Source organism: Amblyomma americanum, chromosome 2 (genome assembly GCF_052857255.1).
Source record: "Amblyomma americanum isolate KBUSLIRL-KWMA chromosome 2, ASM5285725v1, whole genome shotgun sequence".
Lineage (NCBI taxonomy): Eukaryota > Metazoa > Arthropoda > Arachnida > Ixodida > Ixodidae > Amblyomma > Amblyomma americanum.
In genome coordinates this window covers 17,109,050-17,131,109 of record NC_135498.1, presented here as the reverse complement: position 1 = coordinate 17,131,109, position 22,060 = coordinate 17,109,050, and the positions used below count along the sequence as shown (strand labels likewise).

Genomic DNA, 22,060 nt, shown 5'->3' with positions numbered 1-22,060 from the left:
CCACGCTCTGTCCTGTTAGTTTCTTCCTCGTCCCTTGTCTTTTTCGCGCGGTTTCAAGATGCATTCTACTAATAGTCACCAACTAGCCCGTCTCTCTCTATTATATCTATTACTCTATATTGTCGGCGATTTTTCATTTACATCGCGTGACGTCATCCCATCGAGCCATGTGCAGCCGCTGCAGCTGCTGGCTCTCCTCGCCATTAATCACGCTATACACACGACAGCTGGTCTAAATGCGGCGGCGGTGCATGCTCTCATTAATTCATTCATGCTGTGATGGCTGCCTTGACAGCGCTGACCATGGCTCATCCGAACGTTCCTCAAAATGATGCTGTCAGTGTGCGCGTATGCTGCAGCTGTCCGATATGTGGATGGTGGTGTTGTCGAATATTAACCCTGTGCCGCAAAGCTTTTTAGATCTCGCGCTTCTCGCGTACTTGATGCGTCCCGGGCGCGGGAATCCGCAGTGCTCAACGCACGGAGCCGTTCTGTCTATAGACATTGGACGCATCATCCAGTCTAGTTCTGTACACGTCACAGAAAATAGGTAACCAATTACAATTACTTCACCTGAAATGTAACTTATTCCAGTAGTCAACTGCAGCCCATGAAATGTAACTTAACAATTACAGATATGTAATCGATTACTATTACGTTACTTTTCATCGATCTTTTTTTTTTTAAATAGAAAAGTTTACACGGACGAGCACGAGGTGGTGCGGCTTGATTGATCGATAGTACGTTGCCGAACATACACTGAAATTTAACCTGGAGTTGTTTTATTAAATCTCGTGCGACGTTTTTTTTTTGTCCGTGTTACCTTGTGAACCACAAGCAGCGACACTGAACAGTATCTCGATCTACAAGCCGGAGTGAAGTTCGTTGGTTTAACATAGTGCTGCACACCACCTCTAAGTTGCCCGATGCACCCCGCATCGGTTTTGTTCGCGCTATGGAGGAACAACGCGCATGATCACTAAACTCGACATTCCAGTGTGCTGTCGTAAAGAAAAGCGGCATGCACAGCGTTGTATTGGGGGCATTTGTTACTTCAGCAATCGTTTGAGCGGACGTGGTTGCGGCGACGCGCCTATTCTTTCAATATTTTCTTTCGCCCGTCAATTTCTTTCTACTCTCTTCTCTGTGTACGCACCAGTCATAGTGGCCTAATTGGAGACAGCCATATTATCTTGGTGTTGGTGGACACCGGATGTATCCATGGACGAAGAGAGGTAAAAATGTGGCCGTTAAATGCATTCCTGCATTAAAATGCTTTGCCGCAGCACACAATAAAGGCTTCGGCATCCCGTGAAGAGGTGGCTGCTTGCTGTATGTCCAGATAGGCCTGCTAGGTAATAAAAGGAAATATACGTGCAGCGTATGAACCGAAGCAACAATGTTGTCAGTGTGTAATAGGAGGTATCACGCCGAGCCGGCAGGAGGCATTGTGAACGGCTGTTCATCTGAATAGGTGTTGAGAACAAAGCTTACGAGATATCTGCCGGCGTTGTCGACAAATGCCATCGTATATCGCCGGGCCTGTTTATAAAGCAACTCGAACAATATATATCGGTGCGCGTAAACAAGCTTTGCGAGTGCGTTGTTTGCCATCGCGATAATTCCAAAATCGTGTTTTATGCCTGCCAGAGGCCATGCCAAACGAAGAAGCCGCTACAGAGGCAATCTGAAAGCGCCCAGGGGGACTGACCCTTTGTTATTCCCCTAAAAAGGAAAAGAAAATGCGCACATAAATGTCAGAAGGAATAGAAAAAGAAAGACAGCAGCCAAGCGTATGGAGTTACATGTAACTCTAAGCACCCTGCGTCGCGACTTCGATAATGGATGCGGGTCTCTGCCTTCAGGGGCGCCCTATACGACGCAAGCGTCTGTTTTTCTTTTAGCAGGAAAGGGCGACGACATCTGACATCGGCCTGTCTTCCAGTCGCCTTCTGCTGGGTTTCCCCCGGCGTGATGAACGCCAAGTATCGACCTTTCCTTGCGGTGAGGACAGTGCAGTCGAACGGTGTTTCGTTTCAGCATTGGAACATTCTACGTCTCACGAGGGGATATCTTGTGTGTGTGTGCCTGTGTGTGTTTTCGATCTCTCCGCAACTCCATGTACGCTCGCTGCAAGGCGTACACACACGGTGCTGGCTAATTAATAGCGGAAGCACGGGCTTCAGAGCATTGAATCTCCCCAAGGTGACAAGGTAAGCAGAGATTATTCTCCGTCCGAACGCTTTCACATGCTTAAATATGCACGATGTTAGCTTTCTTCTGCAAAAAAAAAAAAGGCTCACCGGCATCCGAAGCATTATTTACTTTTTATAGCCTTAAAATCGGGAAGCCTATAGGTCGTTTATGGGCTCTGAGACGTCGCGAAGATGTAAAGCTTCTTCCTTATCCGACCATGGGGAGTGCGCATAGTGTATTATGTGTGCTGAATGATCAGTAAACACGAAATGCTTAACGTAAGCAAAAGCTAAGCGGGGATGAACTCGCAAGAAGGTACCTACAAACGTTAAAACTGTGATGCTGCACGATACTTTAGCTGGAACGTGCGCGTTTAGCACTTACGTAAGTTTATATCGTACATACCTGATTGCGCGCGCTTTTGCATGTTGGCGCTCCAGCTTCCAAGGCACGTGTATGCGCTTACACAATGTATAAAAAGGCTCTGAGCTGTAGGTACAGTAGTTGCCATTTATATTGCTTGCAGTGGTTTTATGCAGTGATTAATGGCCCTTGTTTGGGCAGTGTCTTAAAGTAGATGTGCAGCAACCCTATAATTTTAGGGACAACTGCAGCTTCCGTTGCTACTGGCCTGAAGTTAATTCTTTATTTTTATTTGCAGCAGTTCTTCGGATGCCTTTTTTATTTCTGACAGCCAGATAGTTTTTAGGCGACATTACTTGTATCACGTCAATGTTTAACCCTAATCGAACCATAAGCGATCATTGTTAAGCGTTTAGCAAACTATTAGAGCCCTTTTGCGGTTTTATTCAAAACTGAGCTCTTCTGAATAGCAATCTTTTTTTTTGTATATGCATTTTTTGTTTGGCCTATTTTCTCTTTTTATTCTTACTTAATTTTTCGAATTTCGCATATATACAGGCACCTGTTATCATGCCGCTGCTAACATTAAGGCCAGTAGTATTTAAGGAAATAAATACCTCTGCTGTCAGGTGAACTGCAGCAATTATTGCAAAATTGCGCGGACAATAGTAGTCTTATAAAATTAGGTTACGATTTATAATATATTTGAACAGCTGGAACAGGACATGCATGAATGACTTAGCAACTTAATGAATGAATGAACGAACGAACGAACGAACGAACGAACGAACGAACGAACGAACGAACGAACGAACGAACGAACGAGCGAACTAACAAGCCAACAAATTGGGAACAAAATCACGAATGAAACACAAACAATGAATAAACTGCCATTTAGTTCCGTGCTCCTAATAAAAGCCTTGGCACTTGAGCGACACGTGAACTGCATGGTTGTAAAACAGGGAGCACGCCCATAAAAATCAGCGTGCGGACAAACCTGCCTACTATAGTCGGATACAACTAAAAAAAACTGCAGTAGTAACACTGGCCCACAATCCGCGACGCACTGTAATACTCTGCTAGCTAGTCACAAACTTTGTTAAACAAACCAGGTGTCAAAATTCTAGAGCTTATAACTTTTTTCACGTGATTAGCTTCTTGTATAATTGACAAGAGAAGTTTTAACAACGGACTAAGTTTTTATCGTCGAGGAATTCTGTCCGCCGGTCCTAAATGTGGGCGGATCTTCACTGCAGACTTAAGTTGTATCGGACTTTAGAAAACAAGTCCTCGCGAAAAAGCCCATGCCAAAAGTTGAGAAAAATAATCGCATGCGATCTTGTGCGCGTGTGGGTCCTATTAAAAAGGATATCAGCTGGTCATAGTGTAACTCTCTAGTAGTGGGGCTGACACCTGAGCTATCGGTCAACTTTTGGTGAAGGAACTATATTGAGTAAAGGGGCGAGGTAAGTGAATACAGTCAGGAACAGATCAGTTTCAGTGGTCACTGCATGAGAGCACTATGTGTCGTCGCAGTTTTTTTTGCTTCTTTATTTTCATGTAAATCAATCTCGCTGAACTACCAAATACTTTACGCGCACACATAATACTCCGCGATGGAGACACATTCCCAAGTCTTCGTGCACTGCACTTCACTTGCACATCAAAATTGCGGCAGACATACGCATGCGTCAAGAACCGGCAACCATTCAGGCAGCCGGTCCTTCGCAGCATAAACCCTCCGCACCAAGGAACACTGTTCACTCAACACACACTTAGCTGAACGAGGTGGCTCTGTGTGTGAACCCATCATGCGGCTTTTTCACAGGCTAAAAGTGCAATCAGCATTAACAGATCTCACAGAACCCCGCAGTCTTTGAGGACAAGCAAGAACCTTATAGTGTAAGGCGAGATCTAAATGTCCTTTTTGACTGACCGCTGAAGTACATTCCATAAAAACACTGCATCACGACACTGCACAAAGCAATGATCGATCTCTCTGGTTGGCCGCACAGGTAACAGTTCACCGACCGTGGCACAGAAGTCCCCGTGGCGCGAAGCCAGGCCTTGACGGGCACGGTCGATCTCTATTCCCTGTACCTGTGTATTGACAGTGTTTAGTAGATTCTAGTGTATTGAAGAGAGTATGTATAATCAATCTGCTGCAAAATCCTTCTTTTTTAAAACTCCCCATGCTATCGCCGCAGCCGATCGCACCTGGCGATGTGCATTGCACATCGTCGTCATCAGCGATGAGAGCAGATCAGATCAGCTTAACCTCGATCAGAGCTTAACCTGTCAAACATCGTCACCACACGTGCCTAGGACCCAGCAAAGCGAAACCATGAGTCAACCAGGCTAAACACATGCTTTCACACGTCTACTCGGTTTAAACACGTTAATACACTACAATTTTTTATTCTCCCTTAGCATCACGGCGATGTGCATGATTATTTGATTTTATTTAACTAATGGCTACCAGGTGCCTGCTTTTTGTATCTTTGTTTCCCAAGAGCAAATTAAAATTTACGCCAAGTGAGCTCGCTCGGTCGCTTGCTTTCTGCCTGCCGGAACGCGCAGTAAACGACATTGCGTTCGATACAGGTGACATGCCGAGGTCTTCTTGTTAAAGGTTCAATGCACAAGTGAGTGCAAAAACGAACAAGCTTTATTCGTTTTGGAGCTGCAATCCGCGTTCTGCCATGGCTTGATTAACGCAGTAGCCGGGGTCCTTTGTACTACACACGGCGAACCTCTTGCTAAGACTACAGGGATACATTTATCTGTTAACCCGTTCCTCCCTCCGCTCTTCTTCTACCGCCCTTCCCACGCACTCACACATAGCACACACTATCACACGAGCAATCGGAAACCTTGCACGCGCGCCAAGTACGGTAACCGGATCTTTTTCGAGTGCCCGGCTTGTGTAGCGAGCGACAACATCGTCATTGGCGCAGCACGCGCTCCGTAGTGGCAACAACCGGGCGGGTTGTTGCCGGCCAGCAGAGAGTCTTTGATCGGAGATATTGGCGAGAGCAGGTTGTATCGGCGTGGAATCCACGCCGATCTGCCCGTTGGGAAGCCATATCTGTCACTGTGAGCAGAAAGAGTAGAGCGCAGTCCGAGCAGCGTCATCGTGGCTTTTCTTCATGTCGTTGTTGTCGGAGCTGTATAGGGTTTTCTGACGTGGAGAGACGCGCGCATTGGGTGAGTGAACCGCAACGTCGCTGCAGCCGCCGGAGGCTGCGCCGCTTTCACGTTGCTCTGCCACACACAGCGGGAAAGCGGCGCCAGCATGAAGGCCACCGTTCTGTCGTCGGGAGGAAAGTACAAGCTCGGTGCATTCGTCGTGCTCCTGGCGTCGTTGCTGTGGTTGCGACAGCCACCAGTGGGCAGCGTGGACCCAGACGCCGAGAGGAACGTGGTAAATAAGCACCTGGTCCTGCCATTTCTCTTTCTTTCTCTCTCTCTTTCTTTCTTTTTCTTTCTTTCTTTCTTTCTTTCTTTCTTTCTTTCTTTTCCTTTCTTTCTTCCTTTCTTTCTTACTTTCTCTTTATTTCTTTCTTTCTCCCTCTTTCTTTCTCTTCCCTTCCTTCTTTCTTTCTTTCTTTCTTTCTTCCTATCTTTCCTTCTTCCTTTCTCTCTCTCTCTCTCTCTTTCTTTCTCTCTTTCTTTCTCTTCCCTTCCTTCCTTCTTTCTTTCTTTCTTTCTTTCCTTTCTTTCTTTCTTTTCTTTCTTTCTTTCTTTCTTTCTTTCTTTCTTTCTTTCTTTCTTTCTTTCTTTCTTTCTTTCTTTCTTTCTTTCTTTCAATGCACTATTTTCTTATTTCTCGGCTAACCTTTCTCCTGCCATTTCTTTCTCATTCAATCTGTGCATCTTTCACAGAAAGCTACCCTGCAATGTGACTTTTTTTATCGATTTTGCTTTTTGTGTGTGTGCGCTATTGGCTGGCCGTAGGTACCTTATTTATGGTTCTGCGAGATCAGGACAAAAATAGCGAAATAAAGTAGCGAACACTGCGGGTAGTTCCAGCTGTCTGCGTAAACCTTGAAAGAGGAATGCTGCGTAGGGCATCGCGGAGCACTGCTAATTAATTATTTGACTCGTTCTTTTTCTATTTTTTGAATGAACAGCGAAACGAGGAAGGCACTGTTCTAGCAAAGGCTGTAATATGGCTTAAATGCAGTCATTGTACGCGTGCCAAGGTAGAAAAACAACATTCGAGCTGGACGTACTCAGTGCACACAACGGATATTTAAGTGTGAAGCGTACTGGAGAACATAGAGAACACTCAGGCATAGCGGTCGCTCGGTTTAGCGCTGTCGTGTGGAAAAAGAATGCACAGGTTGCTACGTGCTTCGCGCGCGACAGGTGCTGCAGCAAGCAAGGCGCAGAAGGCTTATTTTATATTTTGGAATAGTTTCATTGAAACCGTAAAATTTGTACCTGCCATTCATTCAGAAAAATTACTATTTAATAAGGCGTATATGCCTCAGTTCTGCAGTAAAATGGCTACCCAAGCAGCACAGGTCATCGGCCCAATATTGCAACAGGATGGTTATATCCTGGTCCTTTGTAGGGCCAGCTTTGCCAATACAGTTCTAACGTTTTGCCAATAACCTGTGCTGCTTGGGTATTTGCTGTGCATATCCTGAAGACGACTACTGTGATGTTTTTGTCCATATCTTCGATATCTACTTGTTGTTAGTGAGTTGAATTGAGGAAATATATGTTACATTTGTTATGACTAAAGGGGTTCACTCTCCAGTAATGATACTTTCTCTTAATTATCGGTGCCAAACTCTTTGTACTGTCGCCAATGAATATATACTTATAACGGTCCAGGTATCCTTAAACAATGTTGTTGGATCTCAGAAGTTCTGTATTCAAATATATACAACAGCGTGGCTTGTTGATCTTGCTGGTGCAAAGTGAATAAAAAAGAAAATCTTGAGCACTGCAGAGAACGTAAGACACAGTAACAGAGACGAACAGCACGAGGCCTAACTTCCAACAGGTTTTATTTTTCTCAAGCAGCCTATTTATAGTTCAGAACCTAACTACACATGTTTTCACTTGTACAGGATCGATGTTTTTAGAAACGCTAGCTCTTTATCATGTAGGGATAGAGATGGAGTGCTAATTCATGTGCGTCCTCATCTATGAATCTTTTCAGCTTCAGCTATTTCTACTGCTATCCTATCTTTGCTTCTTCCTGTTAAAACACATTTCTCAATGAAAGCCTGGCAATTCCGTGACTAACGCGAAGTAATGTGAGCGACAAGCGATCGTCCACGCCAATGCCAACGTTCCGAGCATGCTCCATTATAGTCGATCATTTAAAATATCTTCATGTCTGGCCGCAGCGTAAAGTTGGATAGCGTGTACATGCCCAGCTCTACCACGTCGACAGCCCACATATAGCATTTTGAATCGCGCGGGAAGAACCAGGATGTTGTGATGTCAAATTTTCAGCTTCCAGATGCTGCCGCCAGTTGATGCTGTACAATAAATATGACAGAATAAATGTGTTTAGCGCCATTTTTTTTTCAAAGAAAGCTTGTCGTATATCCCTTCTTGCTGTGCGACTTTTGCTTGCATTCAAAACTGGACAGTTGAAGATTAAGTTTAGTATATCCCTTTAGCTTGACGCACACATATATGGCACATAGGGGGGCCTATCGACTGGCGCCTATGTGAACGTTGCGGTGGCTTATCCCGCATGTCCTATTCATTCAGAAGAGAGCCAGCATATCGGTGACATTGTGTCTCGTCTTTTATCTGCGTCTCGGTTGTTGACCGCGACGGAATGACCGAACTCGACCTCTGTGGCTTCTTTAGCCGAGAACTCTATATTTGTCTGTGGCGATTGGACGAGAGCTAAAGATAGCTGACGCTTATGGACTTTTCCTACACATTTGGGCTGTGGTTTTGCTAAGCGAGGAGAATTGTTAAATCTTCGCTATAGAGTAGACAATATTCTGCAAATTAGTCTGCAATGGGTGCTGAGCTATTTCGTAATTGGGGTATGCAAAATTGCGGTTTACGTGTGTTGATGCATCCATAGCCTGCCGATGCGGCTGTTTCGAACACCGCCAGTTCTTAATTCAAAAACACTGCGGGTGTTGCTCTTAACTGCTCGAAACATAAAGCAAGGGAGTGATAAACTAAGAAAGAATGCGGTGAAGAACCTTCCTTTTACAACTGTATGCTCGAGATAGGGCCCCGCGAGGAGACGGGAATTTGTGGGCAGGTATGAAAAGAAAAATTATTCTGCGCAGTCTGGCATACCAGCTCACTCAAAAACCTGGACGCATGGGGAAACATGCATGTTCTATCCCCTGGAAGAAACACGAGCTGATAGGCCGAGGAGGGAGTACAAGAACAATTTCCTTTCCCCGCGAACTAGTATCCTGTGAATCTTTTTTTCTATGAACGCACAAATACGACAGGTATTTCGTTTCCTATTTGTTTCTAAGCGAGCGGGCCCCGGATTTATATATAGCGGGCACACTTGAATCACCACCAATAGCATGACACTTTGGAAGTCACGTGGCAGGTTTCAGAGGTGTAGAGGTTAAGAGAGGCGTTACTTTGGCCTGCCAGATCTGCAGTCAACGCACCGATGGCTACTCCTTTCAGGCGAACGGTGCGGCCTGCGCACCTCAGACGGAAACCTCAATGGAGAACATACAACCCTGTAGATCTTGCTGAAATGTTGCTTCTTATGATACTATTAGGAAGGACTAAATAAAGAAGTGGAAGTGGCATTTTCTGTGCACAGAATATGCTTGGAATAGAAGTACGAGTGCATTCAGGTTGCCTTTTACGCTTCCAAATCTAAACGCGCAGCCAGAACTTAACTGGGGAAAGGCAGACGAGGATGTAGGAGGCACTGTCATCACTGTCACGTGTGTAGACGATTCGTCTTGTTGATCTTTCATCTTAAAACGAGCAAACTTATTTCTTTTTTTAATTTTTGTGTCGCCTGTTTTGATCTTCCATTCTACGGGTCCAGACTTCAGCGCAAGCCATCGGAGTCCTGAACAAAGGAGTCCGCCTACCTGACGCGTCGAAGATTTTAAAAACCATTAAAGGTTTCTCAAGTTTTATCTCTATCTCTTTCACACACACATGTGCTTCAATCGATCTCTCAGGTGCGTGAGCTTTCATCTGTAGAAACAGTGCCCTTTTCTGTGCGTTTACGCTGTTTGTTTCAAGACGCTATCCCTTTTCTGCCTTAGTGAACTCAAAAAAAAAAAATGCACGGCGATCATGATGTGATGCGAGAAACCTGCGTAAGGAGCATTGGTCGTGCATGTCATTTCGTTTCTACATTGATCGCCTTCCCATTGTATCTTTAATTTGATTTCGCCGTCGTTTCTCACTCGGCTGCTCCACGGGTTCCTGCTGGGTGGATGCTTCTGGAGGGTAGAGGTGGAGGTGGAAGGTGGCGGGTGGGTGGTGGCTCGAAAGTGGGAGATGCGGTGAAGGCACACACGTATGAAAACAGACCACGGCTTCTTCGCCGAAACAGCACTATACCGGTAACGCAGGCCCCCGCCGCGGTGGCTCAGTGGTTAGGGCGCTCGACTACTGATCCGGAGTTCCCGGGTTCGAACCCGACCACGGCGGCTGCGTTTTTATGGAGGAAAAACGCTAAGGCGTCCGTGTGCTGTGCGATGTCAGTGCACGTTAAAGATCCCCAGGTGGTCGAAATTATTCCGTAGCCCTCCACTACGGCACCTCTCTCTTACTTTCTTCTTTCACTCCCTCCTTTACCCTTCCCTTACGGCGCGGTTAAGGTGTCCAACGATATATGAGACAGATACTGCGCCATTTCCTTTCCCCCCAAAACCAATTATTATATTATTATTATTATTATTATTATTATTATTATTATTATTATTATTATTAACGCAGGAATAGTAATGAGAAACAGGAAAAGAGTGAGATCTTTTTTTTTAATTGGTTTTTGGGGAAAGGAAATGGCGCAGTATCTGTCTCATATATCGTTGGACACCTGAACCGCGCCGTAGGGGAAGGGATAAAGGAGGGAGTGAAAGAAGAAAGGAAGAAAATGGTGCCGTAGTGGAGGGCTCCGGAATAATTTCGACCACCTGGGCATCCTTAACGTGCACTGACATCGCACAGTACACGGGCGCCTTGGCGTTTTGCCTCCATATAAACGCAGCCGCCGCGGTCGGGTTCCATAAGAGAAGGGATAAAGGAGGGAGTGAAAGAAGAAAGGGGTGCCGTAGTGGAGGGCTCCGGAATAATTTCGACCACCTGGGCATCTTTAACGTGCACTGGCATCGCACAGCACACGGGCGCCTTGGCGTTTTGCCGCGGCGGCTGCGTCTGCAACATGACCTGCAACATGATCTGCAACATGACCTTCTCTGCCTCGGCGCAGACGGAGATCATCACCGACAAGGGCTACCTGGTTCAAGAGTACGAGGTAACCACGCGCGACGGCTACGTGCTTCGCCTGCAGAGGATACCGTATGGACGCCACGTGCCAGAGTCGTCGCCGTCGGCTTCCCGGGGCCTCCGAACGCAGGGGGCGCCACCTGTGGTTGTCATGCACGCGCTGCTTTTCTCCTCCGCCGTCTGGGTGGTCAACGGGCCCGACCAGGGTTTGCGTGAGTATCTCTTGGGGTGGTGTATATAGCGCTGCACAAGCCATGCACGAGAAAAAAATAAAACAAAGGACAAAGTATATTTAGAGACACACGAAGAAGTGCCCAATGTAAGAGATAAATAATGCAGTTAGAACTTAATGCAGGGATAGTTTGGACATTTATTAGAATGACGCGCACGCACGCAATTACGAAGGATTATAATAATAATGCTCTACAACCATAGAGATATGAAAAGTACAAACAATTTATCAAACAATACCCTCCGCGGAATTCTTGGGGAGTTGTAGCCTTTGAAGAGTGATAAGATTCCACCGAGCATAATGTCCAGGGGGCGTCGACTGTCGCGAAAGATTAGAATTCAAATAGGCAGAGATAACAAATCCTTGTGCTTGTGCTTCTACATGCCATTTGTTTTATGATGGGTGAATGTCTGGTAAATATGCATGCAAATGAAGATGTATCGTTTCATGAGTGCAGCATTCTTCTGCATTTTTTTTAATTTGTTCATGCATGCTCTTGTACCCTAACAACGGCTTACCGGCTTTGGCAGCGGATTGTGAATTACGTTTCCATAATGAGTGTCGCTTTCAAGGGGGGTGTAGAGGCTAACAACCTTTCTATAGCCTCTATACGCGGAAGTTCCCGACCGCATTTTCAATAAGAATAATCGAAATAAAACGATCTGTGCACCCTATCTACTCGCCTGGCGACCAATGGAATGTTTCGACATTTTTTTTTTCTTGCGCCACGTCGCTAGTCTCAATTTCACGCCTGAATTTTTAATAACGATGCAGATTTGTCGCGCAGGCGGTTTCATCTGTCGTTGTTAATAGGCCCCAATACGTCGGTTAAAGGGACCATGAAATTTTATATACTTAGGTTAGGGAAAGCACAAGAGCGACCGATAGTCCATCACTGGTCACCGCACCGCAAAAAAAAAAATGTTAAAGCTCGATTCATTAACACCGAAGATATCGGCGATTAAAAATGATGCTCCTCCTCGCACCCCCCCCCCCCCTCAACTTATGAACGCCGACGCACCAGGTAAAAAATGAAGAAAACAGGTCGGGATTGCATCCCTCCGCGCCCGATCTAGCCTCAACCCTGCCCACGCCATCTGGGCGCACCCACTGAGAAGGCTCGCCCAGGCTACCTATAATGACATCACCGGCATAGGAGCGGCTAAGAATCTGAGGTGAGGTATCACCCTACTCGGTTGCGAGCTACTGCCAGCAGCGATTTTTAAATGTTATTTCTAAATTATAAGATCCACGCGCAGGTGTCAAGTTTGATTCGAATACTCCTAAAGATCGCCTCTGTATACATGTTGAGCTTGTGACCACCGAAATAATTGCAATGTCCCTTTAATAGTCACAGCTTCATGCTGTGCGTCATCTGTTCATTTTTATCGCATTGTTAATCCGGAAACCAACACATGGCGCGCAGTCCTGATAGTTTTGCTTCAACGGGCGCAGTTCTCCGCTACTTTTGCGGCTAAAACGTTCAACGACCATTCAGACACCTTGTGAGAAAGCAGTGTGATATTATGCAAGCCATGGCGGAAGCTGCAGAATATCAAAAGTGCCCAGCGATATTGCAGCACCATTACACGCAAATGGCTTTTGCTCTCACAAGTAGGTCACTGGAAAAGGCGCTTACTAGATACCTATCAAAATGGTGCCCTCTCTACCTGCTCACACAAATTACAGTTGCCTTGAAATAATTTATATTTGCAACGAAAACAACATTTACTGTGAGTTAACAGCCCACCACAAGTTACTAAAGGTGCCAAAAGGCTTGCAGATGGTTTGGTGTGGTGTGGTGTGGTGTGGTGTGGTGTGGTGTGGTGTGGTGTGGTGCTGTGGCGCCGCCAGCGCTCCCAGCACTACCGGCACCTCCTGCACTATCAAGGTTTCAATGTATATAGAGCTGTTATACCACTCTTCACAGCTTCAGAACGCCAGGAGAGTGGAGTGAGGGGCTGAAGGCAGCTCGAAGGCGGACCCGCTGCGCGGATGGTCCTTTAATAGTTTCTACAGATATTAAGAATGCACGGCATACGCTGAACGAAGCAAGCCTTAGCTGCAGCCTGCCTGGCCTGTACCGTAAATGAAGACATAATGAAGCAACGTCCTTATTTGCAGCGTACGTGTTGGCTGACGCTGGATTCGACGTGTGGCTGGCAAACATGAGGGGAAACACCCAGTCCAGGCACCTTCACTACACGCGGGACCAGAAGGAGTTCTGGGACTTCAGGTGGGACCCGTAATTTTATTAGAGAAATGGATTTCAAAACTCATTGATTTCATTCATTTATCCATATAATGGTTACTACAGGAGTGAATGATAACACAAAAGCCATAAAATAAAAACCAGAAGGCATTGAATTCATTGTATAATTCTACATAACCACCAGAGTTCGCCTTTATACAGATAGCTCTGGGACGGAATACAACTAGAAAATAAAACGCTGTGTAGTTTACTGAAAATTCGCTCAGTGATTGTTATGTGTCAATCGAGTACGGTGCAAGGTTCCATTCCTTAATGATTCTCAGGAAAAAGCTGAACTTGAAACAATTCTTTCGCACAGACGGTATTGTATACATGGACAGTATGTGACAATGCCGCGTATGGGTCTCGTGTTTTAATTTCAATTTTTTTATTTGTTAATTTTTACTTTGTCGTTAACAGTCCGCAAAAGAAACTTTACCTTGTCCTATTCAGCTCTCAAATCAAGCGTTTGGAGATCACGTTTTGTAAAATAAATGATCTCAGAACGCACGGCGCACAATGCACAGTATTTACCTTAAGTTGTACCAAGGCCTGATACACGACTGAGAGAGGGCGATCTAACGGATAACCTGTCGCTCGACATCGACGACCTTTCGATTGCAGTTTCGCAAGACAAGATTACGAAAAACTGACAGTGTGTGCAGACACCCATCTTTGAATTAAGAGTTATATGAGCAGGTTTCCTGAACATTGACAGCTGGCTCCATCACACACGCGCCAACAGAGAACACCGCGTAACTGAAGAGAAATATTTTCATTTGTAATTGAGATAAAACTAGAAACTTCCGTGAAATAGTGTGCCAAGATGTTGCTTCTAATGGCTTCCTCTCTCTGCGTGCTGCACAATCTGACCTACGAAGTGCTTACGCTCGCCCCGAAGAGCTTTGACGGTGATAGGAAATAAATGAGGTGTACCAAACATTCAGAATTCCCGCGGTAACATTTCATGCTCAGCGCCATGCAGCGCGAGGTGGCAGCCACGCATACTAGAAGCGATAGTTCAGATTTCTTGGGATTGAGGGGTAATCTGCAGAGGAAACTAAACCATGGCATGGATTGCTCTATAGTTTAACGTAGGCGCAGCTAGGTTTACACGCTGAAAGGTTTGCACTACAGTTTCTTCCATGAATGCTCATCATGGCTTCCTTCGTGTCCTTGCTGCCATTCTAATCCTCGTCTTTGTTACTAGCACAATGTCCGCTGATGCGTTCATCATCACCGCAGTTGTGATCTCGAGGCATTGAAAAGCCACGCAACAAACGAGTTCACTCTGCACATTCGTACAAAGTCAGCATTCCATTCTTGAAAGCAGAATCATTTCACAAGATTGTAAGCTCGCTGGCATCCCTTCCTCTGTGCCACAAATTTAGCCCTGGTTCCCTCCATCAAACACTTCACACCGTATCCGCATCATACCGATATCACATCATTATAGTCATGCTAACTGAAGTCGCGCACCTTCCGCCACGGCGCTTCAGCGTTCGGCTGCCGAGCCGAAAGTCGCGTAGCGGCGGATTACGAGAGCCGCCAGTGTGCCGTGCGATATGTGAACACACGTTAATGAAGAGGAAGTGGTCGAAATAAATTCGCAGCCCTCTACTTCGGCGTTTCTCATAGCTCAGTGCAGCTGTGGGTCGTTAAATCCACATACATTATACCGTGAACTAGCGCGCCCGTGTGCCCAAAACTGTCTCTCGAGTCATCAAAATCATCATCATCATCAGCAGCAGCAGCAGCAGAAGAAGAAGAAGAAGAAGAAGAAGAAGAAGAAGGAATAGAAGAAGAAGAAGAAAAGAAGAAGAAGAAGAAGAAGAAGGAGGAGAAGAAGAAGAAGAAGAAGAAGAAGAAGAAGAAGAAGAAGAAGAAGAAGAAGAAGAAGAAGAAGAAGAAGAAGAAGAAGAAGAAGAAGAAGAAGAAGAAGAAGAAGAAGAAGAAGAAGAAGAAGAAGAAGAAGAAGAAGAAGAAGAAGAAGAAGAAGAAACATACTAGCTACGTCTACTGCGGGGCAAACGACTCGCTAACTGAGCTGCAGCTAACTGTAGTTGATGTCAGGACGGCGCGAAAGGAACAAGGACAAGAGAGGCACAAGGACAGGACAGGCGCAATAAGGCTGGACGGCAATAAGGTTGGAACATGCAATGACAGGGTCGGTACGAAAACTTGTGTAAAGGAAAAGGCCCAATGCAGAAGAAATATGCTTTGGGCTAGTTATGAAACAACTAGCCCAAACCAAAGTACTTCTGCAGTTAACCTTGTCCGGCGCCAGCTGCGGCCAACTCATCTTCGCGAACTTCCTTATCTTATCCGAACACGGAACCCTCTGCCGCCCTTTGCTACGTTTCAGCGCTCGTTACTTTTTTTTTCTTTTCGAGCATCTGCAGGATGGAGGTACTTCTCACGGGGCATTATTATTATTGACCAGCCGCGCACATCCCACCAAAGCTCAAATGCTGGTACCGCACATGAATAATTGCGAACACTCGCTCTTGTAATCACGCAACTTATAGGCATAATAGCCTCATGCAGCATCTTCGAAGAAATGAAGAAGATTTGGGCGAACAGATTGCTCAGCATCGTCTTTCACTGAAGCGACCACTAGACTAATGCGCACGATACCGCGTACGATAAATCTCCGCCATGCACCCCACACCGCTTCCGCGTCATGCACATCTCACCTCATTAGAATCTCTAAGATTACTCGCATGCCATCCACCGCGGTGCTTCGGCATTCGCATGATCCATGCGTTATGCTGTATACCGTCTGCAGCTACTTTCGCATGTTACGTTGTGCTCTATACAAATGGGGAGAGCGTCAATTTAAAACTTCCGTGATCGTCCTTTTCTACTTTCAGCTTCGATGATATAAGTAAGTACGACGTACCGGACACGATCGACTTCGTGCTCAACCACACCGGCCACAACAAGACACTGTACGTCGGCCACTCCCTGGGCGCAGCGACATTATTCGGACTGCTCTCCGAGAGGCCAGAGTATAACGATAAGGTGAGCCCACCCGCGTTTATTGCATGAAATGCTTGGCGCACTTTTTCGCCTACTGTAAAAAATCGCGTACTGTAAAAAATATGTATGGTGTAGAATATACGATCATAGACGCTGGCCGAATGTGACCGCGCTTTGTACTCGAAGCTTATAATTGATTCTCGCTTTGCAGATATTGCTGTTTTCAGCCTTTGCGCCGGCGGTGCATTTCAACAACATGAAATCCCCAATTGGTCCCGTTCTGCCTCGTTTCCGCGAATTAGCGGTGAGTCAAAGAGCGTTTCATTATTGCTGGTTTTTCGTGTTTATTGTAGTTCGCTCACTGGCGAGAAGGAGTACTGATAAACTATATATTTTTAAAATTTTTTACTTCTTCGATTAACAATCTTAATTTTTTTAACCGTATCACGTTCCGGACCTTCTTTTTTCATTGCATATTCCTAGACATGAAGAGTGTAGGACAAGACGGCGATTCTTCACTGTTCTGAAAAGTGCCTTTGTGTTTCCTCACATTTAAGACGCACAGGTATGCAGCGATTGTATACGCCTCGTTTCTGGAGATCGCTCGCAGTAAGTGGAAATGGGCGTTCCAAATTTAATCATGTACGGAGCTGAGAGTTTTAGCTCAGCGGAGACTTGCTGGCGTAGAAGTATACCAGACCAGCTAGCTGGCGCTATTTGCATGTGCGCAGTGGTATAAGTTCACGTACCCGCTTAGCCACTGCGCAGACTTGAGGATTAGAGCACTGCGCAGCCAAAGACGACAGAAAGAACACAAACACAGTGCATGCAGCGCAGACGGCGCCCGCCTGGACCGGTACGCCTCTACCTTAGTACGTTTCCTCTATTTTGTCGTGCAGGCAGCGATTGCGGTTGGTACCCAGCGCCTGCAAATAGTAGCCATGTTTGAGTATTTACATCTGGTGTTCGCTTGCGTTTGCAGGCAGTGGCGGCGTTGTTCGGCAGGTACGACTTCCTGAGGCGCGGATGGGCCATCGAGACGTTCGTAGCCACCATCTGCCGGTATCCGGCAACCAAGGCTTTTTGTCATGGGTTCATCACGTTTGTCTCCGGTCAGCAGACGCGCCCCATCAACGCAGTAAGTATAGGCTTCGTCGAGAGTGGAAGGGTATGAAGGTGGCAGTTCAGATGGGTTACAACAATTCGAGAGCCTGATCGCCGCACTAATCGCTTTTGGAGAATTATCCGCATGTAACTCGACTTTTTTATTTGCTGCCTTCTTTCCTAAGCCATGAACAAAAATAAGTTCAAATCCAGAGAATGCGATAGAAAAATATCATGGGGCGCAGGTTGGCCGGTAATTTAGGTCCTCCGGTACATTTTTATAACACTATGAGGTGTGATTATATTCTTTTATTCGTGCTTCGAAACCATGTCCCTATCTGTAGAAACAGCCTGTACAGCTTAGTATGCAGTGGCTGGCTTGTTGGGTGAACATTTTTGAGGACTAAAGCGCGGTCGCAACGCGGACAAGAAAGATTTACACAAACACAAGCGCTTTGTTTGTGTCAGTCTTTCTTGTCCGTGTTGCGACCGCGCTGTAGTCATGAAAAAGCTTGCACAGAACCTACCTCCTACACCGTCCAGCTGCTGTTGGATAACGCGACATGAAGGAAAACACGAACGGTCAGGAAAGTTTCTCAGAACGCAGTAACAGTATAAATAGGTAAGCCAGATGTAACTTTATTTTGTGTTTAATATAAGCTGGCAGTTAAATTGACTTAAAGTGCTTCTCGTAATGGACGTTTCTCTTTTCTTGAAACGAAACTTGGCTCTTCCATGCCCAAGTATAGCCTGGTTAGTGAAAGAAGGTGGGGGTTGAAGAATATAGACGAGCATCTTCTTCCTCCTGCACCTTTATTTTGTCGCAGCTGAAAGGTCAGTGCAACTCATTATCGACAAAGTCTCTTCTCCAAGCCTAATTTATATTGAGTTTCAGGCGCCGGTCACTTTCAGTATGTTTCGCTGTCTAGACGGCAAAGGGGCCCCCAGTAGGCACCCGAAACACTGGAATCAGGAAATTGGCACTTTCTCCATCTCCTCCCAAAGAAAAAAGAAAGTTTGAAAAGATTAACATGCACCATACTTTTTGCCACAACACCTACGGTGCATTGATATCGCACAGTACACGGGCGTCTTATGTTTCGCCTGCATCGAAATGCGGCCGCCGAGACCAGGATGTAACCCGCGCCCTCAAGTACAGCAGTCGTCCACTTTATCACCACTTCGCCACTGCGGCGGGGACTCGATGTTTCCGACTGGCACGGTAACGAGTACTGCAAAGCCGGCGTAACTATCGCGCTTGGTGCGATGAAGAGATTGGGAGACTTGAACAAAACATAATTCTATCCCTCCACCTGTTGGGTTAGATAAAATATCTGATCACACAGTAGGCGAAACTCGAAACCCCAGCCGGTGGAATTAAATTGCTTTTTCATTTGTTTTTTTTTTCTCGCGGCATACCAGCGGAAAAATTGTGTTATCTTAGGTCGTTATGGGAGAGACTGATGGTATGTGGACCCACTTGTGAGCAGATAAGGCACTATTGTGCAGTCAGTAGTGGGGTTTTGTTGCTGCTGCGTAGCTGGCACTAGCTGTGGGGTCTTGTTAGAGTCATTGGACTCTATGCTTTGACTCTAAGCCTTGTTTTGTGACGGGCCCGCGGAGAGATGGCAGGACCGGAACAGAAGCGGCGCTGCCGATATGCTTATATATAAGAAACTTAAGATACTCTTAATATAAGCATTTTTCGTCTGTCCCTTAACACCAACATCCCCACCACCACCATAAATTACGTCGCCTCTTCGTCACTATTCAAAGTCATCATCCGGCATGGCATACTGGCGGGTAACCAGTTGTCCATCGTACTCTATGCAAGACTCGCGAGGAAAAATGATTGGTTTATGGTTTATGATGTTTTAACGTCCCATAGCGACTCAGGCTATAGGGACGCCGTAGTGAAGGGCTCCGGAAATTTCAACCGCCTGGGGTTCTTTAGCGTGCGCTGACATCGCACAGCACACGGGCCTCTAGAATTTCGCCTCCTTCGAAATTCGACCGCCGCGGGCGGGATCAAACCCACGTCTTGCGGGTCAGCAGCCGAGCGCCATAACCACTGAGGCACCACGGCGTGAGGAAATATGAATCACACCACTTTTTCTTCTGGGTGAACGTGAAAAAGCTAAAATGTGCGTTCTGTCATTCGCATTAGTTGTTAGCTTTCTATTTTAGTCGGACAGCACATTAGCAGTGTTCGAGCATTTCTTATCCGCCGTTGAAAAACAACTAACAGCACTGACAATTAGTGATAGTGATCTTGCCGTCGAAGCCACAGCCTAGAAACAACGATAACAATATTATTTCCTTGCAGACACGTTTGCCTGTGTTCCTGAGCGACGTGCCATCGGGGACATCGTTCAAAAATATGATCCACATCGGTCAGGTGAGCTAAGAGAATGAGTGGCCTAATTAGTTGTGAATAATAATTGAATGACACTTAAGATTGTGGGCATCGCCTGTGCTATGTATGCTCTTTTAACATAACACGTGTTTATGCCGTTTCGGAAGACGCCTGTGCTTTCTGCAGCCGTAATGCTCAGCTTTGCAATAATTTGAGCATTTTCATACAAGGGGGTATAGCGCTTCACGAATTGCATGCAGGTCTACAAGAACGGCCGCTTCGCAAAGTTCGACTACGGAGAGCAGCGCAACGTTGATATCTACGGGCAGGTGAGAATCGTATATATCTACACTTACTACGACAACGTATGCGCCCGTGGTTACTTAAAAGTGGGTAGCCCACTTGTAAAGGGCGATCTGCTGTTCGGCACTGCAGTTGTTCTGCAGCGTCTTACGGCTGTGGTCACTGGCAACACACAGGAGATTCAGAGTTGCTCACTCACTCACTCACTCACTCACTCACTCACTCACTCACTCACTCACTCACTCACTCACTCACTCACTCACTCACTCACTCACACTGGAGATTAGGAGTCAACTCACTCACTCAATCGCTCGCTCGCTCGCTCGATCAATCAATCAATCAATCAATCAATCAATCAATCAATCAATCAATCAATCAATCAATCAACCAACCAACCAACCAACCAACCAACCAACCAACCAACCAACCAACCAATCAATCAATCAATAGAATAGTTTACAGTTATCTTCAAAAGCTCCCAGAATTTTTTTTTTTGCCGAGCAGTAGCTGAGTTGAATGGCAGACTTCTGCAACGTTCTGGACGCTTAAAACTGTATAGAGCCAGAAGAGCCGTTGTTCCAGCTTATGGAAAGCCTATCGGTTGTAACTGATGAAATTTTTATACCATCTGCATAACGATGAGTATAAAAATGTAAGCACACTTGAAATGGTGCTCGCTCTCCCAGGCCACACCGCCAGAGTACGACCTGCGTCGTGTGTCGGCGCCTGTGGCTCTGTTCTGGACAGAGGGGGACGCGTTGGTTCCGGCCGAAGACATGCCTTTGCTGCGCGACAAGCTCCCCAACGTGGTGCTGGACTTCCGAGTCGCTGACGAGCGCTTCAGCCACCAGGAGTTCGCCATGGGCGTCACCGCCAGGGAAGCAGTGTACGATGGTCTAGTGGACACCATGCAACGCTTCTCCAGACAAGACGTGTTATGAGAGGGAGCCACCCAGGAACAAAGGGACAGCGTATTTTCTCGGGCCTCGTTTGACGTGGTCCTCGATGCCAAAAGTTTTTCCAGTGTGGTGGTGAATATTCAGATAAAACCTGAGAATTTCATTCTTTCAACGGACCGCACAAGCTGTTCTGACCAACCGGTAAAATGAATTCCTCGTTGGTTGCGTTTTCCTTTGGCTGTAAGACGAAGAGGATTGCATCATGGTGAGCAAAACACACGCAGAGCTTATTTATTCATTCAACACGGGAATTGGTGCAAACTGCAGGCGTATATCTTTCTGGTTTACTAAGCGCTAACTCTCCACCTTTTACTCCTTTACAAATTCTTTGAGCCAAAACATTAGGTTCAAAAATGTGCGGACGGTGTACATCCCAGAACGAAGTTGGATACCGACCTGGATACGATATGAAGCGCGGAAGCGCTAATGTAATGAGCTAAGGAGAGAGATAAGAACCTAAAATAATCGGTAAAGGGGAGTATAAAATTGAAGAGACAACAGATCCTTTGCGTTTTGTCCTTGTTGACCCTCCGCTCATGTACTGTAACGGAGGGGACGTGGCGTTTCTATTTATTCAAAACAGTGAGATGCAGTACTTATATCTTTTCATGCTTTAATTTCGTTTCTTCTTTATATTTATGTTTAAAGCGACTGTGTATTTGTTATCCATGGTATTTGCGGCCGCAAACGAAAATGACGAAGCAAAGTTGCGTCACGTGATACATGAATTAAATATGACATTTGAAGAGTCAACTAACGTCCCATTCTTCCTTATTTTTTTTCATCACATTTCTGTTTTTCATGCACTGCTGTTGTGTGGCGTGGCTTGGTGTGACAAAAAACTGACATGTGGTTACGACGCCTGTGTTACACGAGAATCA

General features: G+C 46.0%; 1 protein-coding gene across 1 annotated transcript; it reads left to right on the top strand.

The window, feature by feature from the left end:
* The first annotated feature begins 5,546 nt into the window (after positions 1 to 5,546).
* Positions 5,547 to 21,932, top strand: LOC144120690 (lipase 3-like). The gene is made up of 9 exons (XM_077653333.1): positions 5,547 to 5,983; positions 10,976 to 11,204; positions 13,349 to 13,460; positions 16,349 to 16,499; positions 16,669 to 16,761; positions 17,440 to 17,595; positions 19,888 to 19,959; positions 20,178 to 20,246; positions 20,907 to 21,932. Exons 1-9 carry the CDS (start codon positions 5,855 to 5,857, stop codon positions 21,159 to 21,161), a joined length of 1,266 nt encoding a protein of 421 aa, XP_077509459.1. The 5' UTR covers positions 5,547 to 5,854; the 3' UTR covers positions 21,162 to 21,932.
* The last annotated feature ends 128 nt before the right edge of the window (positions 21,933 to 22,060 follow it).